Source organism: Ambystoma mexicanum, chromosome 8 (genome assembly GCF_040938575.1).
Source record: "Ambystoma mexicanum isolate Mex_15411 chromosome 8, UKY_AmexF1_1, whole genome shotgun sequence".
NCBI lineage: Eukaryota > Metazoa > Chordata > Amphibia > Caudata > Ambystomatidae > Ambystoma > Ambystoma mexicanum.
The window spans coordinates 1242134491-1242150406 of NC_090929.1; the positions used below are offsets into that span (position 1 = coordinate 1242134491).

Genomic DNA, 15916 nt, shown 5'->3' on the forward strand with positions numbered 1-15916 from the left:
CCAAAGCAGTCAAGAATGTGGACAGGTGCTGAGGGAGGTCACGACAGAGAGCTAGTGCAGGAAAACTCAATATGTACCCAGATAGACCAACATTTGTCATAGGTTGGCACTGTATTCTAATGTCAGAGGTGTTGAGGCAAGTCTGGTTTTTCAGTGTGACCAGCTAGACCGAGTTTGTCATAGTCAAAGCTGCATTCTAAAGTGCGTGGATGTGAAACCGTGCCTGTGGCAGATGCCCACCGAAGTGAAGCATTTATACATAGCTTAAGCTCAGATGGAGCTAATTTTGATGTCGCTGTGTCATGCGATCTTCTATGGGAAGAAAAAGCCAGCTAACTTTGTAGACTTTTCTAGGCACCATGAACAGGCTACCCTCAAGTCTACGAATTGCACTACACTGGCTGTCCTAGACCATCTTCTAGGCGGGACAGACAGGCTACCATAGAAACTAGGATAATGGGATTCTCTAAGCGCAATAAACAGGTTACCTTTCTAGTCTTACTGCATATCTTCCAAGTTCTACAAACGCTAACCAAAGGAGTCTAAGTGTGATATCAAGAATACCTGCATATAATCAGTGTGTGTTACAATGGCTAGCCTAAGCAGTTATAAGGGCAATGAAGGGTTAACACCATATATCTTTGAGCATCATGGGCGGGCTAAACATTATAAGGCGTAACTGTTAACCTGCATCTGCTTGTGTTTGTGAAAGGTTTCTATTAAAATCATAACACAATAAAGATTTTAAATGATATGAATAATATAGATATTATGATATGTATTTATCGTGGACCTAACTTTGGAAGTATAGTATCTTTCTCCAGATCATTGCTTCTCACTTAGACAAATGCTCAATAACTGCCGGTTCTTAGATCTCAAAATCATAGAGTAGCTTTGGGACAGGTTTGCCCTCATTGAATCTGTGGCATGGGAGGAGTATGAATGTACCAAACTTTGAGGTGACCCGTAATTGGTTTGCGAGTTTGACCGCCTTCATAAATAGCCATTTGCAGATCGATGCAGCCGATGCTTTAGCATTTATCCTGTATCCCGGATAGAAGAAAGAATCGATTCTATCAATTTCATCAGACTGGAGTGCCATGGAGGGCTGCAGAGCCCTCCATGGCACTGAGTCGGCTTTACTTGATCTTAAAGCAAACGTCACTAAAATAATTGACGATGGGCATACTGCACTCCTACTTCTCCTGGACTTGCCGGCAGCATTCGATCTCGTCGACCATTCTTGTCTGGTTGAGAGATTGAAGGAGGTAGCAAATTGTTCTGAAAATGCAGTCGCCTGGCTTAAATCTTTTTTGGGTCTGAGGTCAGTGTCAGTGGCGGTGGCCGATTCACAGGCTTGCCCCATCATGTTGGAATGTGGCATTCCTCCAACATTCTTCCAACATTTATATGAGGCCCCTTTTTGACCAATTGGATAACATCGGTGTGGTATATACCAACTACATAGATGATTCACAAATCCTTCTTAAATTATCAGGAATACATGCTGATGATTCTAAAGTATAAATGAGATCTAATCGACCCTGCGGCATTGGATGGCTAACAACTTGCTTTCCTTGAATGATGGCAATACGGAGCTTCTAATTGTGGGCTCCGGTCCTAGGCTGAAAAGACGTCGACCTAGTTATTCTCATTTTATAATTGCCGGGTGCAACATCCAGGTAGCCCTGTATGTTAAGACCCTGGGGGTTTACCTCGAAGCACAGATGACCTTTGCTAAACATGTACACTCTGTCAGGTCATCGTGCACATATATAAACAAACTGTTACGTGAAGTCAACCCCTTTTTAACTACGGAAAATAGGGCAGTTTTATCCACAGCCTTTATCAACTCTTACACTGGATTATTGTAATTGTCTACTCACAGGTACATGAAAAAGCAATATAAGGAAGCTACAGATTTTACAAAATGGTGCAGTGAGACCGATACATGGCCTAAAGCCAAGAGAACACGTCAGCTCCCTACGGCGGTCCCTTCACTGGCTTCCAGTACAACATTGTATACATCATGAAGTTTTAGCTCTAACGCACAAATGTGTCACTGGTTCAGCCTCTTAATACTTGAAGGATTGGATTCATACTAAAAACTGCCTTGAGAGTTGATCGCTCTTATGAGGGCATCTGTCTCACTCAACCACGCTTCAAACTCCCAAGATTTGGTGCTATAGGTTTTGATGTTTGGGCACCCAAAGCATGGAATGAGCTCCCTGCTGCCTCACGCATCCTTCCAGGCCTCTTGAAGTTCACAAGGGATCACAAGTCCTTTCTTTTTTTTAAAAAACGATTGACTAATTGCCACTTCTCCTTCTTTGTGTTTGTTTCACCTTGTTTTCTGTAAAGAGCTCGGACGCCTTTGGTCGCAAGGGATCAATACAACAGAGCAGGGAGCCAACACTGGGGGAGGAAGGAGAATTTGAGCAAAATTATTCTTTTGTTTTGTGCATTATTAAAAGGCAATGTTATAGTATTATTATTTTATTTATAAGGAAGTCTTTTTTGAGTTGACTCGATACAAAGGTTTTCTACTGGGTCCATTTGCTTGCTTTCGGACATTCTATTTAGGTTTTGTGGAGCAAAGATCAATTGATTCCAGTTGCATTTGTAAATTGTTGAACGTATAATTCTATCTGTTTCAGTTGGTGTTTGTATCTCACCAGTAGAATTTCCATGTATAGTCCAATGTCGAAAACACATTTGTCACAGTTGGATCCAATTGTCCTATGTTGGTTATGAGTACTTTATGAATCCTGATCCTTTCATTGATTTCCGGTACTTCTTAATAAGCTTCTGACATTATAAATTCAGGGTCCCAAGTGCCAGAAAGCAAAGAAAGAAGCGCAAGACTGAGTGTGCTGCTCCCACCTCACCATGTTCAGACTGGAGCATAAATTAGGCCCAAGCACAAATAAGAAAGTATCCCACAATGAATTTGTTACTTTTCGTGATAAAATTAGTACTACATAGGAGGGTGGTTTTGTTCATATTTCTTTTACAAATAGTGCATTTTATTATTTTTTATTGAAATATAGTGTGGTACAGTTTTCAATAAAACGTTTCACACTTACAACTTTATACAAAATCATAACAACACTACAACCGTTCACCTAGCTTAAAATAATCAATATTTTTACAACTATCAAACATACCTATTTCAGCCAGCCTTTCTTGAATAATAATTCAGAAAATCGTGGCTAAAACCAATGAGATTTGTGTTCTCGATAGACAATGTACCCAAAACGACTCAATTTTTATTGTCTCGCTACTGTGTAAAAATCTTCTCAGGTATTTCAAATGCAGATCTTCTAAATGTTTCAGGCTTGTTCTGTTAGGCAGTGGCAACAAAGTTTCCTCTGACTCATTCTAATTTCATTCATAGAGTTTCCTACGACACTTCTCTCAACAATTGCTAACATTTCTGAGCTACCGTGTGTACCATATGTAACGCCTAGCATGATGAAGTTTGGATGCAAACCCTATGCAAGAAATTAGAAAGAGTCAGAGGAAACCAGTTAGGAAAAATCTTAGATGGTGCATACAACAGCAGAGTGCACTGAACAGTTACATACATGCTCGTAAGTCCTGTCCCCTTTCCTCCATACTTATGGGACATTCCATCCCTCTGGATCGGACCGGAGAACTTTTTTGTAGTGCTAAAAATGTGTAGTCCTTTCTATTTTTACGCTAGGGCCAGGACATTTCCGCAGCCTCAGCCCTGCCGTCCTGTGAGCTTCCCCAAGCTTGGTCCTGACCATCGTGGAGCTTGTATTTGTATTGTGATTAGTTAACAGTATGCGCCCTTGAGAGAAGATTACAGAGGTGGGGGGATGTTGATCTCTGCATTTCTCTGAATCACCTGACGGTCTTAATCGGGGGCCTTCCGGTGCACGGAGGGGTTGCCTAGTCTTACTGGGACTTGTCCCAAGGTACCTCACAAGGGGACTAAGCTGGAGACAGGAGGATCTTCAGAGGTTCCCCATTCAGGGGATAAATGTAAAGTGTTTAACCCCAGGAGCTAAACACTCTACTGCCAAGGCTCCCCTACTGGGAGTTAAACTTGCCAGATTGATCACTGAATATCTCCACAAAGGGGCTAAAATAATTGTTGGCCACCCTGAGGATCCCGCAAGGGCTAAAGGGTTGGGGATTCGGCAGCAGACACCATAAACATCCTAAACGATCCTGTCCAAAAGGCTACTCATTTTTCGTAAGAAATAAATGCCACACAAACCTCAAATCTTCGGAGGATTCAGTCAAAAGTCTCAAAATCCACAGCAAAATCAGCTGATCCCTCATAAAGCTGTGACGCAGTTCACGACAGTTGACAAAATGGCAGCCCCTCCACGTCTTCGACCCATATACCAGTCCTAGCTCTCTGCAAAGTGCATCTTTGGGCAGAGACTCCATCGCTCCAAGGGGGAAATAGTCAACACATACCAGGATTTTGCCATCTGCAATATATCTTCCGCCAAGTAGTCTCCTTTATAATATGTGGACCTGTGTTTAGGAGGTTTTCAAATACCTTATTCCACAATCCCAGGCAGCCCCGAACCCTCAGGAAATACCTTCTCCAGTGCTACCTATAACTTCACAGAAAGGACCACCAGAGCCAAAGGAACCCGAACTCCAACCTCAGGCCACACAGCCAACAGATCCAGCATAACCACCCGTAGATAAAGGCAACACTGATACTCTAATATGAGGACTATAGTCCTGCTGTCTGCACACATTTCTCATCTGGGTCCTGGACTTGACCTATCTTGATATTCTGAGGCCACAATTTCTTCTGCTGGAGGCAGTTATATTGACATGTGCCGTATCCCTAAAAGCACTGGAACCTTCGGAACTCGTACTGCAAAAGGAAGTCCTCTCGGAGGCCAAAAAACTCTGGGAGAAGCCACATTCGGGAACACATTTCAATTTCAAGATTGTCTCATGATACAGACTTCCATCTGATGGAGTCCCGTTAACTACGTGCCCAACCATCTTCCAACTGTAGTAGTTGCAGATACCATTTACTCAAAGGGCCTCATTACGACTCAGGCGGTAAGGGGTTTACGGCAGCGTTAACAGCGCCGACCCTTACCGCCTGAGTACGAGGTCCCTTAGCGCCATGGCGCTTTTAACACCTGCTTTTAGCAGGTGTTAAAATCCATGGCGCTAAGGGACCATGGAGTTAATTACGCCACCGTAACTTACGGTGGCGTAATTAACGCCTTCCCCACTCCCATTATGCCATATGGGGCAAAAATGGGAATGGGGAAGGGTAAATGGGGATTGGGGACTTACCGCCCCGCCAAGGTCGGAATGGGGCGGTAAGTCCGCCAACCACCATGGCATAAACGTAGTTTACGCCATGGTGGTAAAGTCACGGCCCAGGCGGTAACTTACCGCCTAGGTCGTAATGAGGCCCAAAGTCTTGTTTTTCGCCCCACTTCACAGATGTGGAGTAAAGAGGATAAGATTTTAGAAGCAGTTTGGAAAAAGATTTACTCCAAGCCAGCCCTTCAATAGAGGCAATTAAATACTGAGGCAATCTTGGCTGCAGCTAAATTAAAAGTCTGGAAGAGTTATCGAAACTTGCAAAATACATTTCTCCTGAAAAACTTAACCAATTTAAAAGCAGCCTATTGGATGCAAGGATACTAGCACCACCCTTCATAATTGAGGGGAGCAGGGAGCCATTTAGCTCCTGGCTTTAGCCTACAAGAGGCTGGCTAGCTTGACACCAACAGCTACCAAGCGATACTTTTGGCCCCCAGGCCAATTGATGCCGAACAAACACACCTATTAAAATTTAACACTGTGTGTTTGGGACAATCTTTAAATAAACATTAAAACGCATCTAAACATTTAAAGCAAAAGGAGTCATAAATCATGTAGAAAATGCTAACTTTGTATTGTATAAAAAAGTTAGATTTGAGGAACGCTGTGTGAGAGCTCCTTGTTCCCCAATGGTAGCTCCTGGTCTCTGTTTAATGCTGTATAACCAGGAGCTGCCCTTGGCTCCTGCCTATTGAATATCCATTTTGATCCCTGTAGTACAAGACCTATGTAAACCAGAGGCCCATGATGTGGACACCTTTGATAGTGGCTTGCATTTGGTGTGGATGGGTCCACGCTGCAGCGTTTGCTAAAGAGATTTAGGATAAGCTGCTAGATCGCCCCTTCAGGGAAAGGGATGAGTTCCATAGTTCTGATGTACTTAACAAAGGGAAAAGGAGTACTGGGACTACTGAATCTCTGTACTCACTAAGTCAATGATACAAGTCAACCTTTCCATAGAGGTCTCACTCTCAATCTTTCGCAGGATTGCAAGGGTTTCAGGACTGCAAATTCAGTGGCGAAAACGGCAAGGAACTGGTGATCGTTTTTTTTTCCGCCCATCCTCAGCAGGTTTGTCCTCTTTCACCACCAATAAAACAGTAAAGTGATGGTCAGATTTCCAACCACTTGGATTCATGGGGGATTGATTGATTGATTGATTGATTGATTGATTTGTTTATTTATAGAGCGCTTTATGCCAAGGCGCTGTACAATGGAACAACTCATACAGTGAACAACAATAAACAATAAACAAACAATGTGAGCAAAATTACATGATGAATCATTCGACAGTAAAACAGTGCAAAAAGCAGTTAACTGTGGAGAGGGGGAGGAACTAGGATTGGCGAGGGGGAATAGAAAAGAAAAGAACAAGTGAGGAATTGGAAGGTGGGAGAATGGAGGGAGAGGGGATTAAGGAGTCAGAAGAGGGAGAGGGGGGATGAAGAGAGAATGGGAAGATCTTCAAGGATGAGAGTGGAGGAGAAGGGATTTAAGGGACGTGCAAAATGAGGGAAGGGTAGTGGAAGAGCGGATTGAGAGAGGGAGTGCGTTCCAGTGAAGAGGAGCAAGAAGTTGGAAGGAACGAAACCTGGAAGAAGCACAAGGGGAAGGAGGTACAGTAAGGAGGAAACGGTCAGCAGAACAAAGAGGGCGTGAGGGGGAGTAAAAGGTGAGAAGTGAGGAGAGATAAGGAGGAGCGAGACAATATAAGGATTTAAAAACAAGGCAGAGAAAGCAGAATTTTAACTGAGAGTGGAAAGGTAGCCAATGAAGAAGAGAGAGCGAGGAGGAGATGGAATCACGGGAGGTAAGGAGACAAAGGGTACGAACAGCAGAGTGGTAAATGGATTTGAGGGGGGTAAGCTGGGAGGCAGGAAGTCCAAAGAATAAAGGGGAGCAGTAAAATAGCCGGGAAAAGATGAGAGAGGAGATAAGGAGTTTGGTTGCATGGAAAGTGAGGGAGGGACGGATTTTGCGAATGTTGTATAGATGGAAGCGGCAGGAGCGAGAGGTAAGTGAAATGTGTTGTGAGAAGGAGAGAGAGGAGTCAAAAATAACACCCAGATTGCGAGCCTTGGAGGAGATAGGGAGGTTGGAGGGGGGAAAGTGAATGAATGGGGAGGAGAGGGAGAAGGAAGTGAGTTAGAAGGGAAGAAAAGGACTTCCGTCTCATCAGTGTTAAGAGAGAGGAAGCGGGAGGACATCCAGTTCTTGATAGCTGTGAGACAGGAGGAGAGTTTGAGATGAAGGTCAGGTGTGAAGGTTGAGAAAGAGAGAAAGAGTTGAGTATCATCAGCATAAAAGTGATGGGAGATATCAAAGGAGGAGATAGCAGGGGCGATGAGTGATGTATAAAGAGAGAAAAGGAAAGGACCAAGTACAGAGCCTTGAGGAACACCATATGTTAGAGGGAAGGAAGAAGAGGTCTGACCACCCCAAGAGACAGTAAAGGAACGAGAAGAGAGGTAGGAGGATAGCCAATTGAGAACAGGGCCCTTGAAACCAAAGGAGGAGAGAGTGTGCAGGAGGAGTGGATGATCGACAGTGTCAAAGGCAGCAGAGAGGTCAAGGAGAATAAGGATGGATGATTGCTTGGCATGCCGAGCAGAGAGGAGAGAGTTGAGGATCAAAGTAAGAGCGGTTTCAGTGGAATGTTTAGGTCGAAAGCCAGATTGAAAGGGAGGAAGAATAGAGGAGGAGGAGACAAAAGAAGAGAGTTGGAAATAAGCTAGACGCTCAAGGAGTTTGGAAAGGAAAGGAAGAAGGGAGATGGGTCTGTAGTTAGAGGTGAGGAGTGGGTCAGCCGAGGGTTTTTTTAGGATAGGGATAATCGTAGCATGTTTGAAGGCTGAGGGAAAAGTAGAAGAGCAGAGGCAGGAGTTAAAGAAAGTGGTAAGGTATGGCATAAGAAGTGGGTAGATTTTGGGAATGAGAACAGAGGGGAGAGGGTCAGAGGGGGCAGAGGTGGGGTGAGCTTTGGACAGGAGAGAGGAGACATCTGACGAAGAGACAGGTGAGAAAACAGACATATCGGAAGAGGGAGGAGAGGGGGAGGAGAAGAGAAGGAGTTAGAGGGGAGGTTAATGTTTTGGCGGAGTGAGATGATTTTGGAGGAGAAGAAGTTAGCAAAATCAGAGGGAGAGAGCGTGGAATTGGAAGAAGGATCGGGAGTAGGAGGATTGAGAAGACGGGTAAGAGTTTGAAAGATTCGCCGAGGATGAGATGCTTGAGACTGGAGGAGGTTAGAGTAGTAAGAGGACTTAGTGGTTGCAAGACAGGAGTTGTAGAGAGCATGATAAGAAAAGTAAGAGGTTCGATTGGAGTGTGAGGGAGTTTTGAGCCAGAGTCTCTCCAATCGCCTGAGAAGGTGTCGCATAGAGCAGAGATGGGGGGTAAGCCAAGGTTGAGAAGGCTTGCGTGTAGGGCGGAAGAGAGAAAGGGGGTAAAGTTGGTCAAGGGTAGTGGAGATAGAGGATGAAAGGGAAGAGAGAGCATCATCCGCAGACAGTAATGCAAAGTCTTGGTGAGATGGAAGAGAAGAAGAGCAGGTGTTAAAAAAGAGGGTAGCATCGAAGTCCCGGAGGTCACGACGCGAGTAGATAGGGGGAGAAGGATTAGTGGTGGTAGGAGTGGAGAGAGAAGAAAGGGAGAAAGAGAGTAGAGCATGATCTGAGAGATAGACAGGGAGAGAGGAGGCAGGGGAGGAGGAGTGGGAGGAGGAAAAGATAAGATCAATAGTAGAGCCAGAGGAGTGAGTAGACGGCGAGGGGAGGAGGGAGAGGAGGTAGGAGTCAAGGATGGAGAGGAGAGGAGAGGAGAAGATTGCGGGGGAGACGGCAGATGAATGTTAAAGTCGCCAAGTACCAATAAAGGAGAGGTAGGTGGAGAAATAAGTGAGAGGAGGTGATCCAGATCATCTAGGAAAGAGGAGAGAGGACCAGGGGGTCGATAGATGATAAGGAAGGAAATAGAGTAGGGAGAAGAGAAGGACTTGTAGAGGAATTCAAAGGTAGAGAAAGATGGGAGAGTTGGAGAAGAAGAGGAGGAAATGAATTTCGGATGGAATAAGAGACGAGAAGGACTTGTAGAGGAATTCAAAGGTAGAGAAAGATGGGAGAGTTGGAGAAGAAGAAGAGGAAATGAATTTCGGATGGAATAAGAGACCTACGCCGCCCCCTGGTCCAGAGGAATGAGGGAAATGGATGAAAGAGGAAGACGAGGTTGTTAGTGAAGCAGGGACAGAGGTGTTTTGAGGAGGAATCCATGTCTCCTCAGTTAGGCAGAGGAAATGAAGATTGAGGCAGAAGAAAAGATCGAGGGTAGCAGCTGTCTTGTTACAGATAGATCTGGCGTTCCAGAGAGCAGTGTTTATGAGGGCCGATTGGTTGGTGGTGGGGGGGGTACAGAAGGTTAGGGCGATGAAAAAAGGAAGGAGCATGAGTATGAGAATGTGGGGGAAAATAGTGAAGAGAACTGAGGGAGTAGAGTAGGAGGGGGAGGAGAAGATGGAATGGGGGGGTAAGGGGGGAGAGGGTGGGGTGGGAAGGAGATAAGGGGGATCGCATAACAGGGACTTAGGTGAAGATAGGTAGATAGGGGCAGAATCGTAGTAACGGGAATGAAGAGGGAGAAGATCGGAAAGGATGAGGGTAGGAGGAGTACAAGTTGAAAGCCCCACTGGAGTCAAAGGAGTCAGTGGTTCAGGAGCTCAAAACTGTGGAAAAAGGGGACCAGAGGCGAAATAATTCAGAGGCAGATTAGGGCAAGCCAGGAACTAAGGGAGGAGAGCTGGAACACAGTCAGTGGAGTAACAACTAAACAAGAGAGACTAGTAAGGTGCAGCAACTCGCAATGGCAGGAGTATGGAACAGCCGGAAACCGTAAAAGGGGAGCTAGAGTTCTGAGGTTGAGTGGAGTGCAGGAGCTCAGGAAGCAGTGAGGCAAATCCGTCAGGATAGTTCGTAGGATGTGGGGACTCACGCCCTGTGCGGAGTCCGTTGATGTTGGCCGCAGCAAGGAAGGCAACCGAAGAGGGCTCCGTCACCTGCACTGTGCAGGATCCGTTGGTGTCGACCGCCGCAGGGAGGGAGAGGCAACCACCACCCCAGAAGGTGAAAGGCTGGAGGCTATCGCAGGCTAGCTGCTACAGTGGGCAATGTCGGGGAAAGAAGAAGTGTACGGCGTCACACGAACAACAGGAAGGTAGGAGGATCCCGCAGGCTGGTAGGTACAGCAGAGAGCAGAATGAAGGAGGAGGAGGCAACTGCCGCCCTAGATGGGTGGAAGGCGGGAAGCTCACGAAGGTTGGTACAATGGTGAGCAATGGCGAGGAGGAAGCGTCCACCGTCGTTCGATCCGCTGGAAGGCGGGAGGATCCCGCAGGCCGGCAGGCTCAGCAGAGGGCAGAGAGAAGGAGGAGGAGGCAACAGCCGCCCTAGATGGGTGGAAGGTGGGAGGCTTACAAAGGTTGGTACAATGGTGAGCAATGGCGAGGAGGAAGCGTCCACCGTCGTTCGGTCCGCTGGAAGGCGGGAGGATCCCGCAGGCCGGCAGGCTCAGCAGAGGGCAGAGAGAAGAAGGAGGGGGCAACAGCCGCCCTAGATGGGTGGAAGGCGGGAGGCTCTTGTAGGATAGCTGGCACAGTGGGCAATGGTGAGGAGGAGGCTTCCACCGTCGTTCAATCCGTTGTAAGGCGGGAGGATCGCGCAGGACAGCAGGTTCAGCATAGGGCAGAGTGAAGGAGGTGACGACCGCTGCCCTAGATGAGTGGAAGGAGGAGGGCTTCACAGGTCGATCCGATGGCGAAGCGGGAGGAGGCTGTGCAGCGGCCCGCTCCAGGAGACACTCAGGCAGGTCTGGATTTGGCGATCGCCGTCCCGGGTGTTCGGGCAGGGGAGCGCAGCTCCAGGGCTCGAAGCCGGAGACACTCCAGATGAGGCGATCGTGTTAGCTGCCACCACGTAGTTCCCCCGGGTGACGAAGCGGGAGTAGGTCGCCCAGCAGCGCGCTCCTGGAGCCCCCCAAGGTGGGTCCGACCCCGATGACTGCAGTCCTGGGCGTCCGGGCGGAGGAGGCCTAAGGTCGGGGACGCTCAAGTGACTCTGATCGCACTAGCAGCCACTCTGGATGTCTGAAGGCGGGAGGACTCACCGGGTCCGTCCGAGGTCTGGTGAGAGGAAGGCCGCTCTATGGATCGGTCCTGAAGCCGTACCAGGCGGATCCGATTCTCGCCAAAAAAGCAGACAGAGGAGCCTGAGCAGGTAAGTAACAGAAGGGGATGATGAATTTGGCAGTAATTGCAGTTCAAACTGCCTTAAACACGAATGATTCAGCCTGATTTAAGGAGACGCAGACTTAGGCAGCCATGCTCATGCGCCCCCTGGTGATCCTCCCCTCTGATGCATGGGTCCTTTTAGTTGTTTTGAAATGCTTCGACCTTCCTCTCATTTTTGCTTTCTAACATATTGTGTCCTCCCATGGATTTCTCATCTTTGCTATCCCCGCTTGCAAGCAGGATACCGGCCTCCCTCCCAGAGAACACATCAGCCACACACTGAGAGTCCTGCACTGGCTCCCTATCAGATGACGAACTGCCTTTAAAGCCATGGGCATTACTCACTGTGCCATCCACAACACAGGCCCGGAATTCTTCCAAGACAACCTAACACTCTGCCGACCTTCCAGGACATTCAGATCTGGTGCAGATGTTCTCCTAGTTATACCCAATATAACCACACCAGGGACTGGGATAATCTTCCTTCTCAGTTCGAGCTCCCACCATGTGGAACTTTATGCCCCTCCAGATCCGCATGATTGATAATCACCTTGCATTCAGAAAGTCCCTCAAAATCTGTCTTTTTCCTTCCTCCTCTTGAAACCCTCCCACTCTATACTGTGGTTACCGAGCACACAAGCACTGGACCAGACCCAACCAAACACCTACTTTCCAAACCACTGTGGATGCTGGCACAATACGCAGTGGAACACCGCAAGATACTTGCACTCCCCTCCTGCCCACGCACACAAGTACTGGACCAGAGCCAACTACCACGAATGTCACCAGTGTTCCTAGCGGCTCACCCTGAGATACTTGCACCCCCTTATCCCCACCGCTCCCAGAGTCAATCATAATTCACCCCGTCCCACCTAGCCCTCTCCAAGGCCCCCTAAACTACCGAGGATTCTATATACGGTCCCTACCAAATTATCGAAGGGCTTAACCAAGCACACAGAACACTAAACCCATAGATCGCACTGTGGGTATTGAGGAGATGCGCCAGTTCTACCCAGGCTATTGGGCACGGAATGCACTTTAATAGCTATGGGAGTAGGAACAGAGACACAATAAGAAGCATTTAGACGACAATTCCATCGGGAATGCTAATCAAAACTATTGGTCTCAGCCATAGGTGGCAAGATTAATTTAAGGTAATTTATTTCCTTTTGCACTCAAAGAAGGGCACCAGTCAGGTCGTCCACAAGGTAGTATGTTAACATCACTAAAGCTGCACTAGAACGACCAATTTATCATTTAGAGAGACCTAAGAAAACGACACTGAACTAAAAATCCATCCAAGAGTGAGGTATTTATAACTCGCACCTCGTCTGCAGACACATGCCGCAGGCACGGCTCCACATCCATGCACTCTAGAATGCAGCTATGGCTATGCAAATCCAGTCTAGCAACTCGCATAGCTGTCCTCAATGAAAACCCTGATGTACCACAACACCTCTACCATTAGAATATAGCGACAACCTACGAAATAAAAATTTGGTCTAACTGGGCACACATCGAATCTCCTGCACTAGCACTCTATCCTAATCCACCAAAAACACCCACCCACGTGCCTGACCTCGGGCTGCTTACTGGGGCCCAGCCAACCCTCCTAAGTCCTAACCTGGCAGAATGCACACACGCATCTTAAACGTAACTTTTTGAATCTCCCACACATGGACTTCGATCGCCGAGGGTGTTCCAACCACAAAGCGCATTTAGGCCATAAAAATGTGGAAAGGGCGCTTTACAAATTACAATTACACATTGTTAATGCATGTCGCGCATATTTTTTCCTTTGGCCCAATCTACAGATTCTGTGAAATCTGGAATTATGGTTAATACAATCCTCAGAGTACTCGTTAGTGTGGCAATCAAATTCACACACCGGCAAATAACATTGGTCAAAAACGACGATCTATATATATTGCCGTAGATCACCAAACTGCTCCAATTTAGCTCAAAAACTGGCCCACACTAGCATGTTGGGGCGGCCCTTTTACCATTGCCTTATTGCAGGATATGCCAGTCCAAGCTGCACCTCCCAGAGGACAACTTCAATTCTCTGTTAATTGCAACTATTTGATCGATTCATCTTTGCAATACAAATATGTTACAACACATTGCAGTGAGATAATACTGCATTTGGCCTACCCCCAAAATACTTTGCAATACCAGGCTCTGGAATTGGTTTGCTGTTTCTGGCAGTTTTGCAACTAAATGAATAAGACCAAGCAGTATTTGTAACCGTGTTGTTTAATTGGCTTGTCTTTCGAATGCTTTATCAAAAGGATCGACCTGTTACAGTCATCACTGAAACTATAGGAAACAGTGGACCAGGCCTGGGGCACAGCTCCGTAATATAATGTACTGTGCAGTTCATAGCGTAAGGTTATTAGAGGAAGCTGTGTCACTAGAGACACCATACTCCAGTCCTAAGCCTAACTTTGGAGTTAGATTAATTTGAATCAAGTTTACCCAGTGCAACTCCCATAGCTGCCAAGATTCCCAGTTCCATGTGTGGCACCTCGAGCCAGTCCTGTTTTTTTCTAAATTGCATGGTGCTTGTAATTCCGTTTTTCTCCTTGTAAGGATTAGCATACAAGTCCCAGCATGCAGTGGGGGGAAAACAGGGCAGGCTGGAGGTGTCACAGATTGAACTGGAAACTACGCAGCTATGAACTCCCAGAATGCAATTGAGGGAAAAATTAATGACTGGTATTTCAGCATGCAATTTCAGGTGTTATGGAGTCTGTTGGGTCAATGACACAAGCTTTCTAGTGCCGCCCCATTTTACCGAGAATGCGGTAGTGCCATCCCTGCTTAGCCCTTACCACAGCCACTGTGTGCCACATTTGTTGAGGTGCAGTAGCCCGCACTTACCTTGCCATTGGCCGGCTGGGTGGTCACTCTGAAGAAGACGCAGAGCGGCACGGTGGTGAGGGCGGAGAACCCCCAGATGCTGAGCAGTCCCCCGGCCACCACCTTGACGTCGCAGCTGGACGCCTGGTGCAGCCGCATGATGCACACCATCCTCTCAAGGCTGACGGCGGCCAGGGAGCTGATGGTGACGCAGCCGCTCAGGCTCATGACGTAGAAGAGAATGTGGCAGCAGAAGTCCCCCAGGACCCAGGCCCCGCTCCAGCGCGTGGCCAGGATGCAGGGGATGGTGCTGATGAAGAGCAGGTCCGCGCAGAAGAGGTTCAGCACGAAGCAGTTGGCGCTCACCAGGCGCTTCTTGCGCGCCAGCAGCGTGATGGCGCAGATGTTGCCCAGCAGGGAAACCACGAAGATGAGGGAGAGCGCCAGGGTCTCCACCACGGGCACCGCAACGCCGCCACCATCCCTAGACTCTGAGAAAAAGGTGAAATAGGTCCAGTTTGGGCGCACAATGTCCTGAGGAGATGTGACAAACGTCGCGTCCATCGTCCATGCCTAGGGGTGGCGAGCCATCAAAGTCCCTGGAAAGCTGAAAGCGGCCTGAGACAGGTACTGACCCCCAAGAGGCACAAGTTCCGGGATGCCGTGAGCTACGAATTACACACAGCAGCAGAGTCCAGAGACATCACGGGCAAACAAAGGGCCTGTCGCCTGGCAGAGCAGCCACCCTGTACAAACGGACACATAAATACCGGCAGCTGCTCTATTAAACCCGGCCAGGCAGGCAGTCTTCCCCTCCATGTGCCTTGCACACCCCTGTCTGCGCTGGAAACGAGGAAGTCCCCGCGCATTGTAAACGTCCACTCGTCTAAAGCAAAGATAAGGGCGTTGTAATTCACCTACCTGTCTCTGAAAAGGCAGGGGTTTCGTATTACTGGTGATGGTTGGCATTGAATGGTTTTTTACAGTACACACGCAGATACCTAACCGGCCAGGATGTTTTGACTGCGCTTCACTGTTAGGCATGTTTCCATGTACCCAGCTGAGCATGTAACACACGGTTGCCAGGTTACCAGAGAGTTATTCTCATACATTTTGGAGAAAACGCCTGGAAGATTTCAGACACTGTTCCAGTAACAAGCAATTTTGCACCACTGGCAAGTAATTCGTCTCCGCCATTTGCATAGACTGGCTGGTGCAACATGCCTTCTTTCGCCCGTCAGTGAAGTTACTGCAGGGGTTTCACTGTTAGAATAAATATAGAATCGGGCATGGCATAGCCCCCTTTCCTAGAAAAGGGATTCTATGATTTTATAAGCGTTCTAGTTCTGATTTCACAGCACTATTCACATGTTTGTTTCCATAAATGGTCACCTTTGTTCCTTTGCACCTTTGTACAAATATCAGTCAACCTCC

General features: G+C 47.5%; 1 protein-coding gene across 1 annotated transcript in view; it reads right to left on the reverse strand.

Moving 5' to 3' along the window:
* The window catches only part of FFAR4 (free fatty acid receptor 4), a 151756-nt gene extending 136265 nt beyond the window's left edge, over positions 1-15491 (reverse strand). The window contains exon 1 of the mRNA XM_069611354.1: positions 14504-15491. Within this exon, the coding sequence (XP_069467455.1) occupies positions 14504-15046 (543 nt within the window). The 5' untranslated portion in view covers positions 15047-15491. The remainder of the gene's footprint in view (positions 1-14503) is intronic.
* Between the last annotated feature and the right edge of the window lie 425 nt (positions 15492-15916).